This window comes from Arvicola amphibius, chromosome 6 (assembly GCF_903992535.2).
Source record: "Arvicola amphibius chromosome 6, mArvAmp1.2, whole genome shotgun sequence".
In the NCBI taxonomy this organism is placed as follows: domain Eukaryota; kingdom Metazoa; phylum Chordata; class Mammalia; order Rodentia; family Cricetidae; genus Arvicola; species Arvicola amphibius.
In genome coordinates this window covers 43065500-43086045 of record NC_052052.2, presented here as the reverse complement: position 1 = coordinate 43086045, position 20546 = coordinate 43065500, and the positions used below count along the sequence as shown (strand labels likewise).

Sequence of the window (20546 nt, the reverse complement as noted above, 5' to 3'; positions counted from 1 at the left end):
AGCTTGGTTACAGGCGATGCATGAAGAAGAAATAAAGACTGCTCCTTTGTTTCAAAACACATTTTATAGCTCTTTAACTTGGATGTTCTTAACCCCTTCCCTGAAGCCACAGTTTGGAGGCCGTCTTGCTCCTGCTATCTGGCAATGGCTGCACATACCTTCCACCCATCAAATATAAGTATGGCATTCAAGGGGCCATACCAAAGGGAAGGAGGTATGCATGTGGGTGCTGGTAAAAGCCACGTCCACCATGTCCTCAGCGGGAAAAGTGATTTTACCTCACAGACTTCAGTAGAACTTTCTAGTGGCTACGAAGTCAGCTTTTAAAACTATGATGCATAAGAAACATACCAGTTGTTATCATGTGAATGTTTGTGTTCTTCCCAAAATTCACACGCAAGCTTAATATCCCATGTGCAGGTTTTCAGAGGGCCTTATAAATGGTCTGGAGAGAGTGCGGCTGGGCCTTTGGCTCTTCTGTCTTCTACTACATGAGGATCCAGTGGCATTCATCCTAGGCAGAGCATGCTGTGCCAAAAGCATCCTCTTGAGAGCGAAGGCTTGGCTCTGACACTTGTTAGTGCCTTGATTTCGGAGCTCCCAGTCTCCATGGCTGTAATCATTAAAGTTACTCTATTAATAGATCAGTTGGTCTGAGGATTTTGTTTTAATAGCACAATGGATGGAGATATCAATTGACCTCCAGAGTCTGCGGCAAGCCCCACCATGTCGACATCCTAACAACTCCTAACCTTTATGCATTGCCGTCATGTGGCTATACCTTGAAGTCCCGATCCAAGTAAATGAGACACAAAGAGATCTGGGAGTTCCCTGCTTGAGGTTTCTAACTAGGGACCCACTTTTCTGGGTGATGGAACACGGGAGTGATTGATATCGGTAATGATTTCCTAGTTGCCTAGAAGTCGAGAATTCCCCATCTCCTTGCCACAGGGGAATACCCTTCTTTGATCTCAGCAAGACAAGCATAGCGGAAAACATCTTAATAATTCATCTGAGTGTGCATACGTAATATAACTGGCATTGGTGGAGGAAGGCAGTTTCTGTTCAAGAACCGAAGGGCTACTACATCCCTAGCTCTAAGCAGTACACCTGGTGCGAGGCAGCTGCTAAAAGTCTCCTTAAATGATCATTAAAAGGGAAGCAGGGGCTGGAGAGGTATCGTAGCAACTGACGGCACTTGCTGCTCTTACACAGGACCTAGGTTTGGTTCCCAGTACCCACATGTTGGTTCCCACTATCTGTAACTCCGTTTCTCGAGCACCCATGGCCGCCTTCTTGTTTCTAAAGGTACCGTGCTGACAAGTGGTGCATGCCCATACATGCAGGCAAAATACTCAAACACATAACATACAAATAAATAAATCTTTAAATAAAAAGATTATTAAAAGGAAAACAATTCGACTTGGTCATGTTTGCTTAACATTCTTCAAAATAAACATTTAAAAGGCCTATAGTGGGGTGGGAGATGTTGGGAGGACCATGAGAGGAGCTGGAGAGAGAAACAGGGCAGCAAATACAATCATGTTTTATTGTATATAGTATGTGTTGTGGTTTAAATGAAAATGGCCCCACAGACCCATAGGGAGTGGCACTATTAGGAGGTGTGGCCTTGTTAGAGGAGGCATGTCACCTGGGGAGAGCAGGGGGCTTGAAGATTTCAAATGTTCAAGCCAGGCTCATTGTCAATCTCACTTTCTATGACCTCTCAATCCACGTATAGAACTCTCAGCTACCTCTCCAGCACCATGTCTGCCCGAGCACTGCGATCCTTCCCACACGACTGTGAGCTAGCCCCAGTTAAAGGTTTCCTTTATAAAAGTTGCTGTGGTCACGGGGTCTCTTCACAACAATAGAAGCCCTAACTAAGACAGTTTGAAATTCTCAAAAATAAAGAAAAAATATTTTCATTCTTTGTGAATCCCATACAGTGCACTTTAATCTCTTTAATCATATCCATTGTGCCTCCCACAATTCCTGCAAGATCTACCCATCACCACCCTACCCACCCAACCTATGTCCTCTGAAAAAATTCAATCTTCTCTTGGTTAGGGTCACTATTGTGGTAATGGAAATACCACTGCCAAAAGCAACTTGGAGAGGAAAGGTGCCATCAGCGAAGGAAGGCAGCACAGGAACTCAAACAGGACAGAAACTGAGATGGCGCAGAAACCTGAAGGCAGGAGCTGATGCAGAGGCTATGGAGGGGGGCTGTTTACTGGCTTGCTCATGCCTTGCTCAGTCTGCTTTCTTTTTTATTTTATTTACTTATTTTTGGTTTTTTGTGACAGGGTTTCTCTGTAGTTTTGGAGTCTGTCCTGGAGCTAGCTCTTGTAGTCCAGGCTCGTCTTAAACAAACAGAGATCAGCCTACTTCTGATTCCTGAGTGCTGGGATTAAAGGTGTACGCCGCCACCACCTGGCTTCAGTCTGCTTTCTTATAGAACCCAGGACTGCAAGCCTAGGGTTGGCAGCACCCAAAATGGTCTGAGACCTCTCCCAGCAGTCACTAATTATGAAAACGCCCTATAGCCAGACCATTTTCTCAACTGAAGTTCCTTCTTTAGATGACTCTAGCCTGTGTCACACTGACATAAAACTAACCAGTACAGGTCCAATTTGTGTTGCTCATATACTCCTGGGTAAAGGGCCTGCCCTGGAATGTGGCCAGCTTACCAGGGGTCACATCCTTAAAGAAAACAGACTTCTTTTCCCCATAGCAACCAAATGCCAATAGCTCCTGGTGTATGAATGGGACTTAATGGTCCTCACCCATGCCAGGATTTTTTCTGGCATGAGCTTACACAAGTCTTGTGCATCCTGTAATGATCACCATGAGTTCCTATGGGCAACTGTCCTGTTGTGTCCAGAAAATAGTCATTCACCATCCCTGGTGCTTACGGTCTCTGCTTCTTCTTCCTCAAAGTTTCCTGATATAAATGTCCCATTTAGGGCTGGGCACTTCATAGTTTCTTCTTATTCTCTGCTCTTTGAACGGTTATGTTCTGTTAATTGCCATCTACTGCAAGAAGAAACTTCTTGCAGGAATGAGAGATGCGCCAGTCTATGAGTATATCAATAAGTCATTAGGAATCATTTTAATGAGGGGCTAGATATGATCGTATTTCATTGTACACAGTATAAAATTCCCAAAACTAAAGGAAAAAAATTTCATCCTGTTGAAGCACTTGTTAGTAAAATGTTGACTAACACAAGCAGGATCTTCCTTCGGGATAAAAGAGAAACCAAATACTGGATCATATATCTTTCTCAAACAGAAATAGAGCAAAGCAAGATCTTTAAAAGTCCACAGACCTCCAAGACAGTTCTAGGTATTTCATCCTTTTATACAATATATAAATAGTGAAAACCATATAGAAACCCGTTCCATGTTTCTGCTTGGTTGCTGATTCCTTCCTACCTGCCCACTTGTCTGTCCTCTATAGAACTCTAATCTTCACTTTTAACCATTTTATTTTACTTGATAGCTTATCACTCAAGTCTTTTGAGTCCATTATGGAGGGAGGAGAAAGCAATACAAAGAGAGAACTGATGTCTGGGAGGAGCTGGCTCGGGGGAGCATGAGGACTTGAGTTTGGATACTTCATGCTCACGTAAAAAGCCAAATGGTCAAGTCATATCTGTAATCCAGTTCTGAGAGGTAGAGACAGGAGCATACCAGGGTCTGCCTGGCCAGACAGTCTAACCAGTTCCTATGCTCCAAGTTCAATGTGAGCCCCCACCTCAAAAATAAGGTGGAGAGGGGCTGGAGAGATGGCTCAGTGGTTAAGAGCACTGCTCTTCTGGAGGTTCTGAGTTCGATACCCAGCAACCACATGGTGGTTCACAACCATCTCTAGATGGATCCGATGCCTTTTTCTGCAAAAAGGTGTATGTGACAATAAAGCATTCATATACATAATAAATAAATCTTAAAAAAAGAAAAGGTGGAGAATGATAAAGACACCTGATGTCAACCTCTGGCCTCCACATGGACCTACACACACACACACACACACACACACACACACACACACACCACAGTGTGGTGCGGGAGAGGAGATAAAGAAAATGAAAAGGGCTCTTTTCCATCTTCCTCTCAGAGAGGCAGCTTCACTTCTGCCTCTCTCCCCACTTCTCTGCTTCCCCCCTCTCCTCTTCCTCTCTCTCTCTCTCTCTCTCTCTCTCTTCCCCCCTTCTCCCTTCCCCCTTCATAACCCCCCTGAATAAATATTCAACCTCACTCTGTAAAAAAAAAAAAGAAAGAAAGAAAATGAAAAGGGAGAATTAAGCCGGTGTGTTTGCACAGCCAGGGCATCTGCCATGATCTTCCTGAGCCTCGCTGTCTTCGGTGGGGAGAATGAATATAATACTGAAAACACTATCGTGAGAAAGAATAAAGTAGACATTGTGTCACTTGTTACACAATAGACTTCCGATAAATTTAACTTCCTCTCCTCTTTCCTTCTCTCCCTTTGGAAAGTACTCGGGATATAAATTATACATAAACAAATTACATGTTCCGCTGAAAGTCCTCAGACATGATTAATGTAACCAATAATAGCGTTAATATTAATAGCGGGTTCCTCCAGCGGCAGCATCCTGACTCCGACAATCAATCTGCACACGCCAGCCTTGTCGCCACATGACAGATAGCACTCAAGGTTTACCCAGGGAACTGGGGGAATGCACAGTCTTTCCCATTTCCCCATTTTCAAAACTATTCCTTTTTCACGTTGGGGTATGGTGGAGAAGCCATTACTTGCGGCACCAAGTGTAAGTAATATATTCCCCAAGAAATGAAAACCGGTGACGTGATAGGAAGACACTGAGAAGTTTCAAGTAATAGCGGAAGCCGGGGAGGTTGGAACAATCAAGAATATGCTGGAGTACGGATGGTTGCTACTCACTGCCTGTTGCATTACCTTTCCCTGGGAATTCACAAATCAATGTTTGCTCACTCCAGATAGGCCACAACCAGGAACCAAAGTAATGATCGGGTCCAAGTCTATCTGGGGGAATCAATGAGTTTGCTGAGCATGCTCACAGACACATAAGAGGTTGTTTGAAGCCTTGTGGGTGGCCCCCAAACAGTTTCACCACAGGAAAGTCCCACTGCAGCATGAGTGGTGACTTCCCCCCAAATGTGAAGGTGGAGCCCCTGCTTCAATGAACTTCCCACCTCTTCCAGACTTCCTTAGACCACAGACAGTTGGGGCAGAATTATAGGTAGAAGGTAGGGAGGGAATAGCTAGAATCTTAGGTGAGTGTCTAATGACCCTCCCCAACCCTTCCTTCTTTTGGAAGGTCAGCAAGCCTGATCTTGTCTTCTGTAGATAGTCATAGGCTCTCTGGAGAAGATGGTAATTGCCAAGTGGTGGTGGTGCACGCCTTTAATCCTAGCACTTGCGAGGCAGAGGCAGGCAGAGCTCTGTGAGTTCGAGGCCAGCCTGGTCTACAAGAGCTAGTTCCAGGACGGGCTCCAAAGCTACAGAGAAACCCTGTCTCAAAAAAGAAAAGAAGAAAAGAAAAGAAAAAGATAGTAATGACTGGTAAGTTTGAAGGGCAGTGGCCCAACAAATGGATGTGACCTTAATGGGGGTGCATATTATCTCCCCAAAGGAAAATCAAACCAAAGTAAGGGGCTTAAAAGAAATATCTAGAAGATTTTGAGACAAATCCCAGCCTCTCTGGTAAGAGCTCTAACAGCCCACTTTCAGAACCTAACTGGGATAGGGGAAATGTTTTAAACCTTCCAGCTCTCAAATCCTGTGAGTTTATGGTTTGACATTTCTTGACAATTGAAAGAGAAGCAAACAGACTGGCTGTGAGGGTGGGGTCTGGAGCCAGGCTGCCTGGATGGGAGTTTCTGTGCTTCCTTTTGCTAAATGCTACCCAGAGGAGGCTGAGTGACTTGCGTGGGCCTCAGTTCTCAGCCAGAGAGCAGGGCTCATCATACAGATAAGCAAGGAAAGGTCCGCAAGGTCTACGGTCCTGCTCTTGGCAGCAATAGACTGAGACAAGCAGCAGGCTATTTCCTTGTCCCTGGTTAACTGGAGCTAGCCTGGGACTAGAACAGCTCTTCCAAGTACCAGGTACTTAGACAGATCTCATCTTTGACTACATTGTGTTCATTCTTGAGGTAAAGTCAGATCTAGTTTGACTCAGGCCAAAACTCAAATTTCACATTCCCAAGTCCTCCTAATGCCTGCCTTTGCTACCTTCACCCTCCCGTGTGGGCATGTGCGATTCCCCTTTCCATCAAAGGGGGTGCAAGGATCTGCCAGCTCACAGGATGGAGGCTCAAGAGCAGTTTGAGATTACTACAGGTGGGGGTGGGGATGAAACAGTCCCACCTCACTGGCGCACCCAGCTGATACAGTGCTACAAGGGGAAAAGGAACAGGAAGAGAGCATGGCATGCAGGATCTTGCAACGTGTTAAGCACCATACCAGGGTTTCAAATAGTCATTAGTCCTGACGCTAACCTGGTCAGCCTTCATTTTAAAGACAAGGAGCGTCTCAGAGGGACTTGTGGACCCTCCCAAGGCCAAGTGCGAGTAGGCAAACCGGGTGTAGCATCTGCATCGTATAATTAGCAGGATGATATGTGGTTCCAAGCGTAATTCTATTTTTGTCTGTTTACTTTTGCAATGTTGTTATTACTCAGAATATCTAATGTCATGTAAACGACAGGTAAATGCAGAATTGAAGCAATGCCAAGAAAAATGTCCATACACGTTTAGTTTAGACGTCACCCCGCTCCACTCCACTTCCCTGACCCCCTTTTCCTGGTACCCCTCTGCCACTACACTTTCCCTTTTCCTATCGTCTTGCCCGTGCTCTGTTGACTTCACTGCAGTTAGACTATGTACCACCAGGAAGAAAATGAGGGGGGCTAGCGAGATGACTTGATGGCTAAGAGCACTTACTTCTGCAAAGGACCTGCATTTGGTTCCCAGCACGAACGTGGTGGCTCACAATGGTCTGTAACTTCTGTCCTAGAAATACCTTGCTCAGCAGGTACTTCATCCATGTACTGTATGAATACATGTATCAATATATGGATGTAAAATACAAATATAAATGTTTATGTGCTTTTAATAAAAAGTTTTTTAAAAGTATACAATACATTCTGGTTTATCGAAACCAGACTAGAAAGTGGCCCAAGGGAGGTGGAGAGGTGGCTCAGAGGTTAAGAGCTTTGACTGCTCTTCCAGAGGTCCTGAGTTCAAGTCCCAGCAACCACATGGTGGCTCACAACCATCTGTAATGAGATCTGGTGCCCTCTTCTGTCATGCAGGCAGAACACTGTATACATAATAAATAAATCTTAAAAAAGAAAGAAAGGAAGGAAGGAAGGAAGAAAGAAAGGAAGGAAGGAAGAAAGAAAGAAAGAAAGAAAGAAAGGGTTCAAGGGATGAAGAAAGAGCCCAACTTAATTCTCATGCCTACTGGCCAAATAGTCCTCAGCCTGGACAGCTACTGATATATCCTTTCCCCTTCCCCCACTCCTCCCAGATCCTGCCTTCCCTAATCACCCAACTATGTATTCCCTCTCTGTCTCTTAAAACAAAAAGTCAAGCCTAGATGGCCATCGACAGATGAACTCATAATGAACGGGGACACATACACATGGTGGGATTCTACTCAGCTGTAAAGCAAAACTAAGTTATGAAAGTCATAGGAAAATGGATAGAACTAGAAATCATCATATCATGCAGGCTTAGAAAGGAAAATATCACCTCCTTGCTCGCACGCAGATCCTAGCTTCTATATGCTAACTATGGTTAGGAGTGAGCGTAGGGGAAGGCCAGAGAAATTAGAAAGGGGTGCAAGGGATGGAGGAGGCCAAGCCTAATTCTTACACCTACTGGCAAAATAGTCCCCACCCTCCGACAGCTACCAATGAACAGTGCCTATATACACTAGGGCTTACCACTCTAACTCGTCCTGGGCCAGACCAAAGCAAACCTCAAAGCCCCTCTAGATCTAATGGGCTGTTGGGAGACCCTGCTTACCCCCTCTGCCATTGTGGACTGTCCTGAGGCCACTAGGGGGAGCCCTTGTGTTGGGAGCATGGAGAAGCGGGAGGCCAAAAGGTCCCTAGGGCCCAGGACTGTCTCCAATTTATATACCTGGGTAGAGCGAGCCAGAGTGCTGAGTGAAGGTAACTGGAGACCTAAGGTCTTGAGGAATGGGAGCAAAAATGACTGTGTGCAGCGCTGAGAAAAACGAAAGTCCTGCAGTCTGTCACCTGTTATGAGATAAGAAAACAGGTGGCTTCCTCACCTGCCCTCCTCTGCTGCCCCTGTTAGGACAGGGGAATCTTATTTTTAAGAACTTGGAAGCTGGGCGTGGTAGCCTGCGTTTAGTCCTAATCCTAGGGAGGCAGAAGTAGGTGGATCTCTGTGAGTTCGAGACCAGCCTGATCTACAAAGTGAGTTCCAGGACATCCAGGGCTATGTAGACAGAACCTGACTCAAAACAACAACAACCCAATAATAACAATAGTAGTAGTAATAGAAGTAATAAAAATAGGTTGGAGGTCATTTCAAGTTATATAGCGAGCTTGAAGCCAGTTTGAGTGTGAGACCCTACATCAAACAATAAATAAACACATAAACAGATTTTTAGTCCATAAAAAGTATGAAAACCCGCCAGGTTGCATATAATTCAGGGCACAGGTCGTTCACCCTGCCCACCTCCAATCCCCATGACGGCTGTGTGACCTCCCTGCCCCCCAAATCCAGGAACTGAAGTTTGGCTTTCCCACCAGCTCTGAGCAAATAAATCAGAACACAACGCCATTTCCGAGTCAGCCAGAGCCTCTTTGCTTCAGGTCCCACCAGCATAACTAGGGACTAGTTACAGCCATTTTTCTGAGCCCCTGTCCCTGCCCTGCTAAAATGGACACACTTAAAAAGCAGCACTTTTCGGGGCTACCTGTAAGATTTAAAGGGAGCCATGCATTCAAATACCGATCACACAAGTCTTCAAACAGGTGTAGTTATTTTAGCTTCCTTCCTCACCCCCATTAAACGCACCTGCCTGCTCCGCCACACTTCGGGCTTTCTCCCACCCTGAGCAGCTTATGTGGAATTAAGTTCCCATCAACGGGGGCAGAGTTGGGCGAGTGTGTTACTAGTGGAGACTAATGTCCCGAGCCTCACATTCTAACTTCAGGGACCAGATGCGTTTGACTCTCAGCAACTCCCCCCGGGGTGGGATGTGGTGGGAGAGGACCGGAGGCAGACACAAAGTGAAACCCTTGCAGAGAGGAGTGATGGCAGGAAGCCTGGGGAGCAGTGAACAGAGCCTTCTGCCCACGTTCTGCCTCCTTCCCCCACTGCAGCAGGTCCAGCTGGGAGGATGGCGAGCCGCCCACGCCCACGCCCAGCCCCGAGAGTGGGTGGAGCCACAGCCCAGGTGGAGCTGGTGAAGAGCCTGGGCTCCAACGCGTCCCAGAAGAGGGGAAGTGACTGCAGGTTGGTTGGCGGAGGCAGATCACTGTTGGCCCCAGGATCCAGCTCTGGGGAGCTGAGATTGTCTACCAGACGCTGCCTCGGAGGACTACAATGGAAGAGGTAAGACACCCGCTTGGGTATGGGCCGTCTGCGTGCCACCTTGGGAACTTTAGTTCCTTCCAAAGGCGGGATCGCTGGGGAAAAAGCCAGGAAAAGTGTCCTGGCTCCTGGACCTGACCAAGTTCGTCGGGTCTCCAGCTAGGAACGCGTCATGCTTGCTATGCTCGGTCAGCCTGTGTCCTGTTTCTCCAAAGCTCTCTTTAACCCCGGACCCAGGCATTTAGCAGCTCCAAGAGCCCCGGTTCAAGTGCTTCTCACTTCGGTGTTGACTTTCCCACTCTCTCCCACCTTTGCGGCGGCAGGCGGGTGTCTAGGTCCAAGGACAGAGCATGACTCTGGGAAAAGGTGGCCTTGCAGTGTGCCCCGTGACTTGTGACTTCACGTCGCTGCTCCCTATTAACTCTGTGGCTGGGGACAAAAGTCCTTGTGCTCTTGAGCCCTAGAACGCTCCTAAATTAGAGTTGTACCAGAGTGGATGCTTTGTGAGACCGGAGGTACCTGAAGAAATAGAGGCCAGGCTTGTAGTGGTAGTACCCCAGAAGCAGACAAGAGTCTGGAGAGGCTAAAGCCATTCTGAGTCACACAGGGAGACCCTGCTGGGTTTTGGTTTTGGTTTTGACAAATGCGACAAAAAGTTTGGACTGGCTGAATGAATGCTGTTGGCATATGCAGAAATTTTGCCTGGCTAATCCCGTCTTTCTGTTGCCTTCTCGAGTTCTTGCTCCGCTGTTGTGTTAGTACTAGTCTTTTCACAAGTGCCCATGCTGTACCGTGTATAGATTAAATATTTGGAAGCAAATCATTTATTCCTGAAATTGCGGTACTTCTCACCCAGATGTTTGGTTTACAATCAGGATGGGGATCCTTTCCTCTGCTGCTGGTCAAGGGACACCTGTGTCTCTGGTGTCTCACTCGGCTCAGTCGGTGGGGTTTGGGAAAAGAATGAATGAAGGATGCCAGTTCCATCTCCTTGTGAATTCCCTCAACCTGTCCCACTTGTCACACCACGATGTTTAGAAACTTATTCTTTTGTGGGGGAGGGGTGGAAAGGGTTGTTGGTTTTTATTTTAGAAAAAGCCTTACTTTACAGCCCAGGCTGGCTCCGCCTCTCAAATGTTTGGACTACACGCATGTGCCACTGTGCCGGACCTTATTCATCAAATTTTGGGACCCTCCTCCGTGCTGGCAACTTGCCAAGATGAACTGATCCACGTGGATTCAGGAATTGTGACAGCACCAGCCAGAAGCAGGGCTGGGATTTAGTCTCTGGTTCTTTAATCACGGCAACTGGGTGCCAGCTCCAAACCAGGTGGCACTAGCAAGGGTTGGTGACTCCAGCCGAACAGATAGGATATTTGGCAGTTTAGAGAAAAAAAAGTACAAAAGGGCATATTGGTTACCTAGTAACATTTTATAGGACAAGAGAAGTGAGTACACATTCTCCTCTGCTCAGAGAGACTAGGGGAAGAAATATGGGAACCGGGTAGTGGTGGCACATGCCTTTAATTGTAGCACTCTGGAGGCAGAGGCAGGCGGATCTCTGTGACTTTGAGACCAGCCTGGTCTACAGAGCCACGGATAGCCATATATACACAGAGAAACCCTATCTCCAAAAACAAAACAAAACAAAAAGAAATATGGACAGTTCCTCACCTTGAAAGGATTGTTCTATCATTTTAGAAAAGCAACAAAACATTCCTTATATAATATGTACATTTGGAGTGTTTCCCTTATATGGGCAAATTCTGTCCTGGGTGCATGGATGCCGCGTGGAACCAGACAGTCAAAACTCGCTGCTTCAGCCAGGCGTGGTGGTACAGCACCTGGAAGGATCCAAAGTTTAAGGCCAGACTAGGCTGCATAGCTATACAAAATGCATTCGTGAAGTTTGAATGCTAATAAGAAAGGAGAAAGAGACCGGATGTAAGGGTTAAATGACAGCTGTACAAAGTGGGCGTTCAAAGCAGAGAAGGGTCTAAGGTTGTGAGGCAGCAGGGGAGACTGCCATTCTAAGTGGCCCAGTGTCCAAAGTCACTGCAAGGAGGAAACAGAACAGAAACTTAAGGAGATTCGAGGGTTGGTCGTGTGGATGTTTTCCAGGGAGCGAGTCTACCAAGAGGTACTAGCCGATGCCAAGACAAAAACTGCTTGGGTGAGCAGCAGCCAAATGCAGACTACATGGAACAGAGGAAGTAAGGGGCAAATGTTCACATGGTGGAAGTGTGGAACCCTCACTATAAACCAGCACTCCCCAAGGATTGCAGGTAGCTGGGCAGCACCACCGTCTGGCTTACATTTCCTGAGAGTCGTGTGGCTGGAGTTTGGAAATTAGAGCGTCTGAAGGGTAAGAAGGTAGCTGTGTGGCCCGGCAGAGGGAAGGTACAGGGATCTAAGCAGGAGGAGAAGCGGCTCAGGCCAGACTTAGCAGGGATGATGGTTATACAAGTGTCAGATTCTGGGTCCCTGACTGTGGACGAGCGAAGTGATGATGTTTTGGCTTTACAATGCACAAAAGAGGCACACATCTGGTAAGAACTACTATAAGCTGTGAAGTTTGAGTTTTTCCTGGGCTATCCGTGTGTGGTGCTGTACAGGCAAATGAATATTGTATTGCTCTCTGTTGCTAAGCACTGAGGTTTGGTAGACTGGATGTATCACCTACATTGTTAGCTTATGATATTTCTGATATTTTCAACTTAGCATGGGATTATCATGCCATTATCCTGTGAAAAGTCAAGGTGCATCTGTATTTTAAAGGCAGGATCAGCATGATACACTGATTAGAGAGGGAGGGAGGGAGGGAGGGAGGGTGTACTGAGGACCCAAAGGCATGAAGACTGAGCTTTCAGGAGGATGGAACTGGAATTTTCTAAGATGACGTAGTGCTGAGCAGTTTAGAAAGACACAGCCATCAGTTTTAGACATGGCGTGATTGAGGGGCTAATTATACAGAGGAATACTCAGCTTCAGAGTTCGAGAGGAGAAGCTGAGGTGGGGGAATAATCAGACAAGGTCTGCATCAGAACAGTGCTGACAACGAGTGTTGTCAACGATTGCATGGGGTTAACGCTGCCCTCACATTCTCCAACATTCCTCTCCAGAGGGGAAACCATGCTACCTGTGCTGTAGCTGGGCAAAATTGCAGGCTGCCTCAGACACTGTGGGCTTCCGCACTTGGCACTGTGGGCCTTCACAGACTCCTAAGAGGCCATGCTGTTCCCACCTTGTTCTGAGAACTAATTCTTGTAGCCTCCAGCTGGGTCTGCAGCCTCTGCGCAGCTGAAGGTAACTTCATGTAGACCCTGACCGACAGTTCCGACTCAGCCTCGCTTGCCAGCCTTCCCTGAAGGCTACTTTCAGAGCCCCACAGACCATACCAGCATGAGGCAGACGCCACAGAATGACTTTTCGTCAACCATAGAAATCTCACCGGGCTGGGCCATGTCAGTATTGCCCTCCTGTACAACTGGGAGATACAGAGGAAGGTGGGGCTTGTGTTTGTTTCAGGCCACTCAGTTTTCAGTTGTCTGGTTCTGCATTAGCAGGTATTAGAACAAATGGATGCCTTTTGTTCTTTTCAGTTATTGAAAGAAAAATTATGCTTATCTGGGCTTGGTGGTACACATCTCTGATCCCAGCATTTGGAAAACTGAGGCAGGAGGACTGTAAGTTCGAGCCCAGCCTGTGCTACATAGTGAGATTCTGTCTGAAACAAAACAAAAAACCGCATTAGGGCTGATCTAACGTTAAAGGTGCCACACACCTTTAGTCCCAGCGTTCTGGAGGCAGAGCATGTATATCTCAGAACTCAAGACCAGCCGCATCTACATAGCGGTTCCAGACCATTCAAGGTCACATGATGAGACCCTGTCCTAAACAAACAACATAAAAAAAAACCCCAAAAAAAACCAAAAACTAGTTTTTCTTATAGATACGTGGTTCAGAAAAAGTCTATAAGATCTGGTTTGATCTTGCTCAATTGTAAAACACTTGTCATCCAAGCATGAGGACCCAAGTTCAGTCCGCAGTAGCCGTGTCAAGAATGTCAGGTGTTATGTGGGGTACATTTATAATCCCCTAACAGGAGAGACAGAGACTGCAGGATCCCTGGGGCTTGATGGACAGCAGTCTGGCACAATCAGTGAGCTCCAGGTTCAGTGAGAGCCTGCCTCAAAGCACAAAGTGGGCAGCTCCTCAGGAGCCACACCTGAGGTTGTCTGCTGCTCTCCACGCGCGTATGAATATATGTATGTATCCACACAAACATACACATGCATACATCTTCACACACACACTCATGGGGGTACTTTTGGACCCTCATACTGAGAGGTTGGTTAACCCTTTGTGAAACTCAGAGATAAGTGGTAGCCCACCCGTGCCCTCAGTCAGGCGTGGTTTCAGTTGGGGCCAGTCTTGTCAAGAGAGAATTGCAGCATTTTTTTAAGTTAGGGCTTACCGGCCACGGTGTCACCAAATGGAGCTTGAATGTTTGATGGATGAGCTTGGGCCACACTAAGAATCAAACCGCATTTAAGTTTGCCTCTGCCCAGCGGCAGCCAAGTGATCTGAGCTAGGGCTGGAGTTGGGAAATTTCTCAAAGTCCAACCTGTTTAACAACTCCCATTTTACAAGGAAATCTGAGCCCGGGGGCAGAAAGCGGGTGGCAGTTTTGTAACTACCCATCCAGTGCCTGTACCTTGGGTGCCCAGAAAGTGTTCTTGTTCATGTTGGGTCGGAAGATCACACTAGGCCCGGCTTACATTATCTCATGGACATTGAGGAAGCATCTCCCACGTGCCAGGCCAGACATGCGCATCTGAGCGGGACCGGTCTTACATGCCAGCTAGTTGCTCATCTTTTCAGAAGATGTAGAGGAGGAGGAGGAGGCCCAGCCTGAATGGCAGCAGTGCGGCTGGGTGCCTAACCCAGCGTGGGAACTCATTTGAGGAGATGAGGAGATGCTGTCTGAGCTGAGTGTAGAGGAGAGGAAGAGTGGGCATGGGGTGGGGGCAGTAGACAAAGAATCAGGGGTCCAGAGTGTGGTAGGGACACTACCACAGGGGACACTCTTTTTTTTTTTTTTTTTTTTTTTTTTTTTTTTTTTTTTGGTTTTTCGAGACAGGGTTTCCCTGTAGTTTCTAGAGCCTGTCCTGGAGCTAGCTCTTGTAGACCAGGCTGGCCTCGAACTCAGAGATCCGCCTGCCTCTGCCTCCCAAGTGCTGGGATTAAAGGCGTGCACCACCACCGCCCGGCTCACAGGGGACACTCTTGAGGCAAAGTGTTGCCGGGTAGAAATTTTTTAAATGCAAGTAAGTTGCCAGAATGGAATCCTAAGATTTAGAAAGGACAGGGGCTGAAACGCCCTTGGTGCTGTGTATGTTTTATTCTGAGAGCCGAAGGAGCCACTGGGGGATAGGGGAGCTTTTCCTTTAAAAGTCAAGGTTGAGCTGCATACCCTGAGATGGTCCTGAGGCAGTAAGACATTACCAAGATCACATTTGACTATCCTTTGGTTGGAATCTAGGGCTGAATGCCTATGAGATATCATTTAGCAATGATTCAAGAGGAACGTTTGGGCTTTTTGCCTAATCTGACGTTTAAGGAAAGGGCCCTTAGGGAGCACCTGAATAATGAAGGTGCCAGCTGTTTCTTCTTGTGTTGCGTCTGCAGTCCACAAGGATCCGTCCCTAGGGATCTACCTGCAGTGACAGTCTCCTGCTGCTGAGCTTGTCTGTGGCGAGTAGAAACAGCTGCGATTAAGAGGTTTCCATCAGAGCAGAGTGTGACAGTACACACCTGCAATCCCAGGACGCAGAAGGCTGAGGCAGGAGGACTGCTGTGAGTTCCAGGCTAGACTGGGTTATGGGGTAAGACCCCATCTTTTATTTATTTTTTTATTTTTTTTATTTTTTTGGTTTTTCGAGACGGTTTCCCTGTAGTTTCTAGAGCCTGTCCTGGAACTAGCTCTTGTAGACCAGGCTGGCCTCGAACTCAGAGATCCGCCTGCCTCTGCCTCCCGAGTGCTGGGATTAAAGGCATGCGCCACCACCGCCCGGCTCAAGACCCCATCTTTTAAAAACAAACATATGTTTTAAAACCTCAAAAATATCTCAGATGTATTCTGAGGGAAAAGAAGACACCCTGTAAGTCACCACATAAAAAACTAGACAGCTCGCGTCTGTCTTGGCTGGGAGGCTGGGAGCAGCATCCTCCTGGACTGTCTTGTTTGGTCCTTGCTGGTGAGATAGGAAATCACCTGTGTCATTTGCCAGTTCATTCCTCATAGCAAGCCCTGCCCCCATCCCACCACTGTTTCCAAGGGAAGAGTCAACCCCCTCTTCTCCAAATCATTTGCCTTCATTTCTCCTGAGAGAATGTTCCAAAGTGGACACTGCTGGCCATGCCATTCCACTTGCCAGCTGTTCTCCATGCTGGGAGGTGGAGCCCATGCAAGCCAGCCCCTCCCCCGACAAGGCTGCTGGTCTTGGTACCCACCCCATACCCTCCCACTTTAGCCATGGTGCCCTATCCCTGGGCTATACCTGTTCCAATTTGGTGTTTCTGTGAGCATCCTCACCCAGAGGCATGACCTCTTGCTGGTATGACTAAAATCAGGCCTCACTTTCCCAAGAATCCCTCCACACCTTCTTGGCCACAGTTGGCTTCTCCTTTCCTTGCAAGACACCAGGCCCTTTGAGTAGAGCCAAGTGTGAGGTCTCAGGGAGGAAGGCATTGTCCCACTGTAAGAGACCGGAAAGCTTGACTCTTAAAGGCACAGACTCTGAGGTGCCTGACTGGTTTGTCTCTAGCTCTGACAAATACCACCTGTGTGGTTTTGAACAAGGTATTTAATTTCTTGGTGCTCCATTTGTAAAGGAGAGAAACTAATATCTGCCTCTTAGCATTCCACAGAGGCTTAAATACGTTCACAGGTATAAAGAACTTGGACCAGCCCTCTGGGCTCAAAGGGCAGATAATGTCATGCCTGACACAGCAGTAGCTTACAGGATGAACGGGATGCTGTTACAGTTGGACTGCGTCCTTCTCCCGAAGTCTTACTTCAAAGCCCCGGCCAGCACTTGGAGAACACACATCGTATTTAGAGGGTCTTTACAGAAGAGTCAAATTGAAGTGAGGCCGTAAGAGGGAGTTTGCATCCAGCATGAGTGATATCCTCAGGAAAGAGGGATGGAAACAGGGAAATAGGCAGAAGGCAGACAGTGTGGCCATGCTGAGCTAACACCCTGTGGAACATTAAGACTGCCACCCAACCCCGAGCCAAGCGGAAGACCTACAATCCTCAGGAGGGAACCAACTCTGCCGGAAGCTTGAAATTGAACATTTACCTTCCAGAACCATCAGACAACACATTTCTCTTGTTCAAGCCACCGCTGGTGGCACTTAATCATGGCGGCCCCAGCAAAACTGTGCAGGAACCCATCTCCACAAATGAACAAAGGAAGTTGACGTTAGTATCCAGAATGGTATTTCCTAATGTTCAGGGTGACACTTTGTGCCACTGTTTTGGAACTACCCCAAAGCAACTATGCTTAGGTCTTCAGAGAAGGCACTTGGGAAAGTGCTACATAGGGACTAGGCATGAAAGTTGGGGTCCCTCCCCAGTCAGCAAATCCCTGGAAAGATTTGCAAAGATTAATCCAAATAATGCCCCATTTGCAAGTGCTCATTAACTACAGATAAGTTGTATAGACTGTGTTTCAGAATATCAGACTTTGCAGCCTGACCGTGGAGAGAGTTCCAAGTTTTCATTTCTCTTGTATCTTGATTCTCTTTCTTGTTATCTTCCCATTTTACAGATAGGGCAGGGCCCTGGTGCTAAGACTAAGTCAAAGTGTCATTCTTCGTAGTTTTTACATCTTATTTACTGACTGACTGACTCTGTGTGTGTGTGTGTGTGTGTGTGTGTGTGTGTGTTTTCATGATGCCCAAGTGTAGAGGTCAGAGGACAACTATCTAGGGAGCACTGAGTCTCTTCCACCATGTGAATCCTGGGATCAGGCTTGGCAGAAAGTGCCTTTACCTGCTAAGCCATCTTGCTGGCCTTCTAGGTTCCATTCTTGATGGTTGGCTTTTCCCCCGTCCATCATGACGATAGTGGACATTATGTGGGACAGAGGGCTAAAACTTTAAGCCAGGAAACCTGCATGTGAGCCACCATCTGCTTTGCACTTGCTCTTTGTCCCCAGAAAAGTCAGTTACTTTCTCTGACTTTAATTTTTCTTAACTGTATGTGTATATAGTAACACCTGTCAATTTTGTCAGTAAGGATTACATTTTGAGCAGTGTATTTGAATAAACTGAAAAACTAAAATACTATACTTAAAAGTTGCTGATCTTGTCAAGCTCCCCCATCCATGGAATTACACCATTGGTATGCAAACCATTCTCCAAGCCCTGCAACTCCCACCCCCCATCCACCTCTGGTGAACTAGCCCATAGCTTGTCTGGAAGATAAGTCATGGTGGGAGGCAGGAGGAAAGAAAAGGGTGGGGGAGGCTTGTTTCTAATGATTTTGAGGGTCAAATTTTTTTTGAAGGCAGCGTTATTTAAAATTTTAAAGGATAAATGGGGACATGCCAACTTCAAGTGCCCTTTAAAAAAATACAGTACCCCAGACTGTTGAGCTGTTTCTCAGTGGTGCTGGGGGCTTTCTTTGGTTATTGCTGTTATTGTTTGTAATGGTTTGTTGTTGTTGTTGCTGCTTTTTTAAAACCGATTTTGTTTGTTTTGTTTTGAGTGATAGAGGGTAAACATAGATAGCACTTCATGTACCCTACTCTACCAAACCTTCATTTTCTTTTCTTTTCTCTTCTCCTTTTACAGGCAGGGTCTCATTAACATTTAGTTGCCTAGGCTGCCTTGAACTCACTCTGCAGCCCAGGAAATCCTTGAGCTTTCAACCCTCCTGCCTCAGGCTCCTTAGCAGCTGGTATCCTAGGCCGATGCCAACATTGGCCTTCAGAGCTGCTATTTTGAGTGTGTGGAATGTGTGTGCTGGACGTTTGCTGTCTTCTGTGATTCTGCGATGTGAACAAAGAGCTCGAGACTGGGAGTCTCAGGACTCTGCCCAACGTGATGTCCACCTCTCAGGCCTGCGTGCCTGGAGGTGAATTATTTCATCCCTGTGACCTTTGGCTTCATTGCTTGTAAAGGTGGATTTTAATTTGGAGAGGAGACAGCTAAGGGCACCTAGCAGCAGAACTGTCTGGGTAGTCTGAGTGATGTGAGGTGCTGAGGAAGAATGTGGTACAGGCAGAGCGGCCCTGATCTAAAAGCTCCAAACCGGAAGTGTTTTCACATCTGAACTGGCCTGAGCACTGACATGATATCACAAGGAGAGATTTTCATACCACCAGATTTTCATTCATGCACAGTTACTAGGTTACCTTCAGACCGTGTGTATAAGGTATATGTGAAACATACATGAATTGCATATTTAGATTTGATAGCGTATTACATATTTACAATATTCCAAACTCCCAAGTAACCTAAGATCCAATACACTACTTGGCCCACACATTCTGAATAAAAGATGCTTAACTGTATATGTCTTCTGTCTTGTTTGGTCTCCAGGTCATAAACCAAGGACCCCCAAAGTCTGACCTATATCTCTCATAAGCTAATTATAGCAGTAGACATGTGTTTTGTGTTTTTGCCACTCCTTGGCACTCACCACAGTTCCTTGCTTAGTGACTAGTTTAATGAACTTGATATCCTGGGAAGGATGGAAGATATTTAAAGAACACCGTCAAGTCTTTTCAGGCACGATTTCGTTCAAGCCTCACCAATCCCATGAGAATGATTCTAGTTCCCTTTTACAAACAAGGAAATGATTTTCTGGGTTGCCTGGTTTTGTTCAAAGGTTCATGGACCAAGAGCCAGGGAGCCAGTCTTTGACCTAGAGGCTAAGCATTGACTAGGGCACCATTTTTTTTTTTTAGTTTATTATCTGGAAAAGCATAAACACAGAAACATTAGCTTGTGAGCTTGGACTTTAAATTTCCAACTGAAGTAGAATAGTGTTTTTATTGTGCTGGTTTGGTTGGATCTGGAATCAACCGTCTGGGTACTCCTATGAACAGCCCTTTAAATAAATGTTCATTCTATGAGTCCTGTTCCTCTAGAGAACACGGGCTAGTATATTTACCAAGAAATAAAATAGCCATCACCAATTGTCTTAACTTCTCTGTGAGCCAGAAATTCTTCCTTGCAGTCAGTGTATAATCTGTGAGTGTTAATCATCATGGTGGAAATAGAGATGCTGGCTCTATCCATATTTTCAGAGAGAAATATTCTGAAAACTGCCAGGACCATGCCTATTTTTTAAAGCTTCCTATTCCTTTCTGGATGGGAGGGCTGGACCAAAGGCCTATAAATCTTGAATATGCACTATATGTCCAGGTAGCACCACCCCAAACTTTTCACAAGAAGAGAGGCTCTGAAAATTAAGAGACATTCTGAGGCATGGAGCTTCACCCTGAAGCTCTGGAGCTCTTGCCCATGCTCCTAACCTCCACTGTAGCATCCTCTAGGTGGCTCTGGATCTTGCCTCCTGCTGGCAACAAGAAGGCCCAATAAATAGCATTCCTTCTTGTGTCTCACTAGTCACAGGATTCCTGGGTTGTGATAAAATGTAGAGATTCCTGGCAAATGTCTCCAGTGGTGGCTTCTGAGGTTTAAGTGTCCTTTCCTGAGCAGGGTCTGCTGGAACTGCATCAACAGCGGTATTTATTCAGCTGGGAATAAGGGGGTTCATACACAACCAGGCAATGACAAACCTTTGCATCCATAGATGTCTCAGGGACTTAGTTGGAAAGTGCTCAAACAGCCACAGCTATACTTGACTTTGACTCTTTCAGGAGGAAACTGTAAATAGGCCATCCTTCAGTGAGATTTATTATTGTCTTGGTAATAGGAAGAAA

The 20546-nt window shown here is 46.5% G+C and overlaps 1 protein-coding gene across 3 annotated transcripts in view; it reads left to right on the top strand.

Annotated features, from left to right (window-relative positions):
• The first annotated feature begins 9460 nt into the window (after positions 1–9460).
• Positions 9461–20546, top strand: part of Fyb2 (FYN binding protein 2) — a 104091-nt gene continuing 93005 nt past the window's right edge. For all 3 annotated transcript variants that reach the window (XR_005285875.1, XM_038334187.1, XM_038334188.2), the window contains exon 1: positions 9461–9603. Coding sequence is in view for 2 of the 3 variants with exons in the window: in XM_038334187.1 (XP_038190115.1) it covers positions 9595–9603 (9 nt within the window). In the remaining variant the exon portion in view is untranslated. The remainder of the gene's footprint in view (positions 9604–20546) is intronic.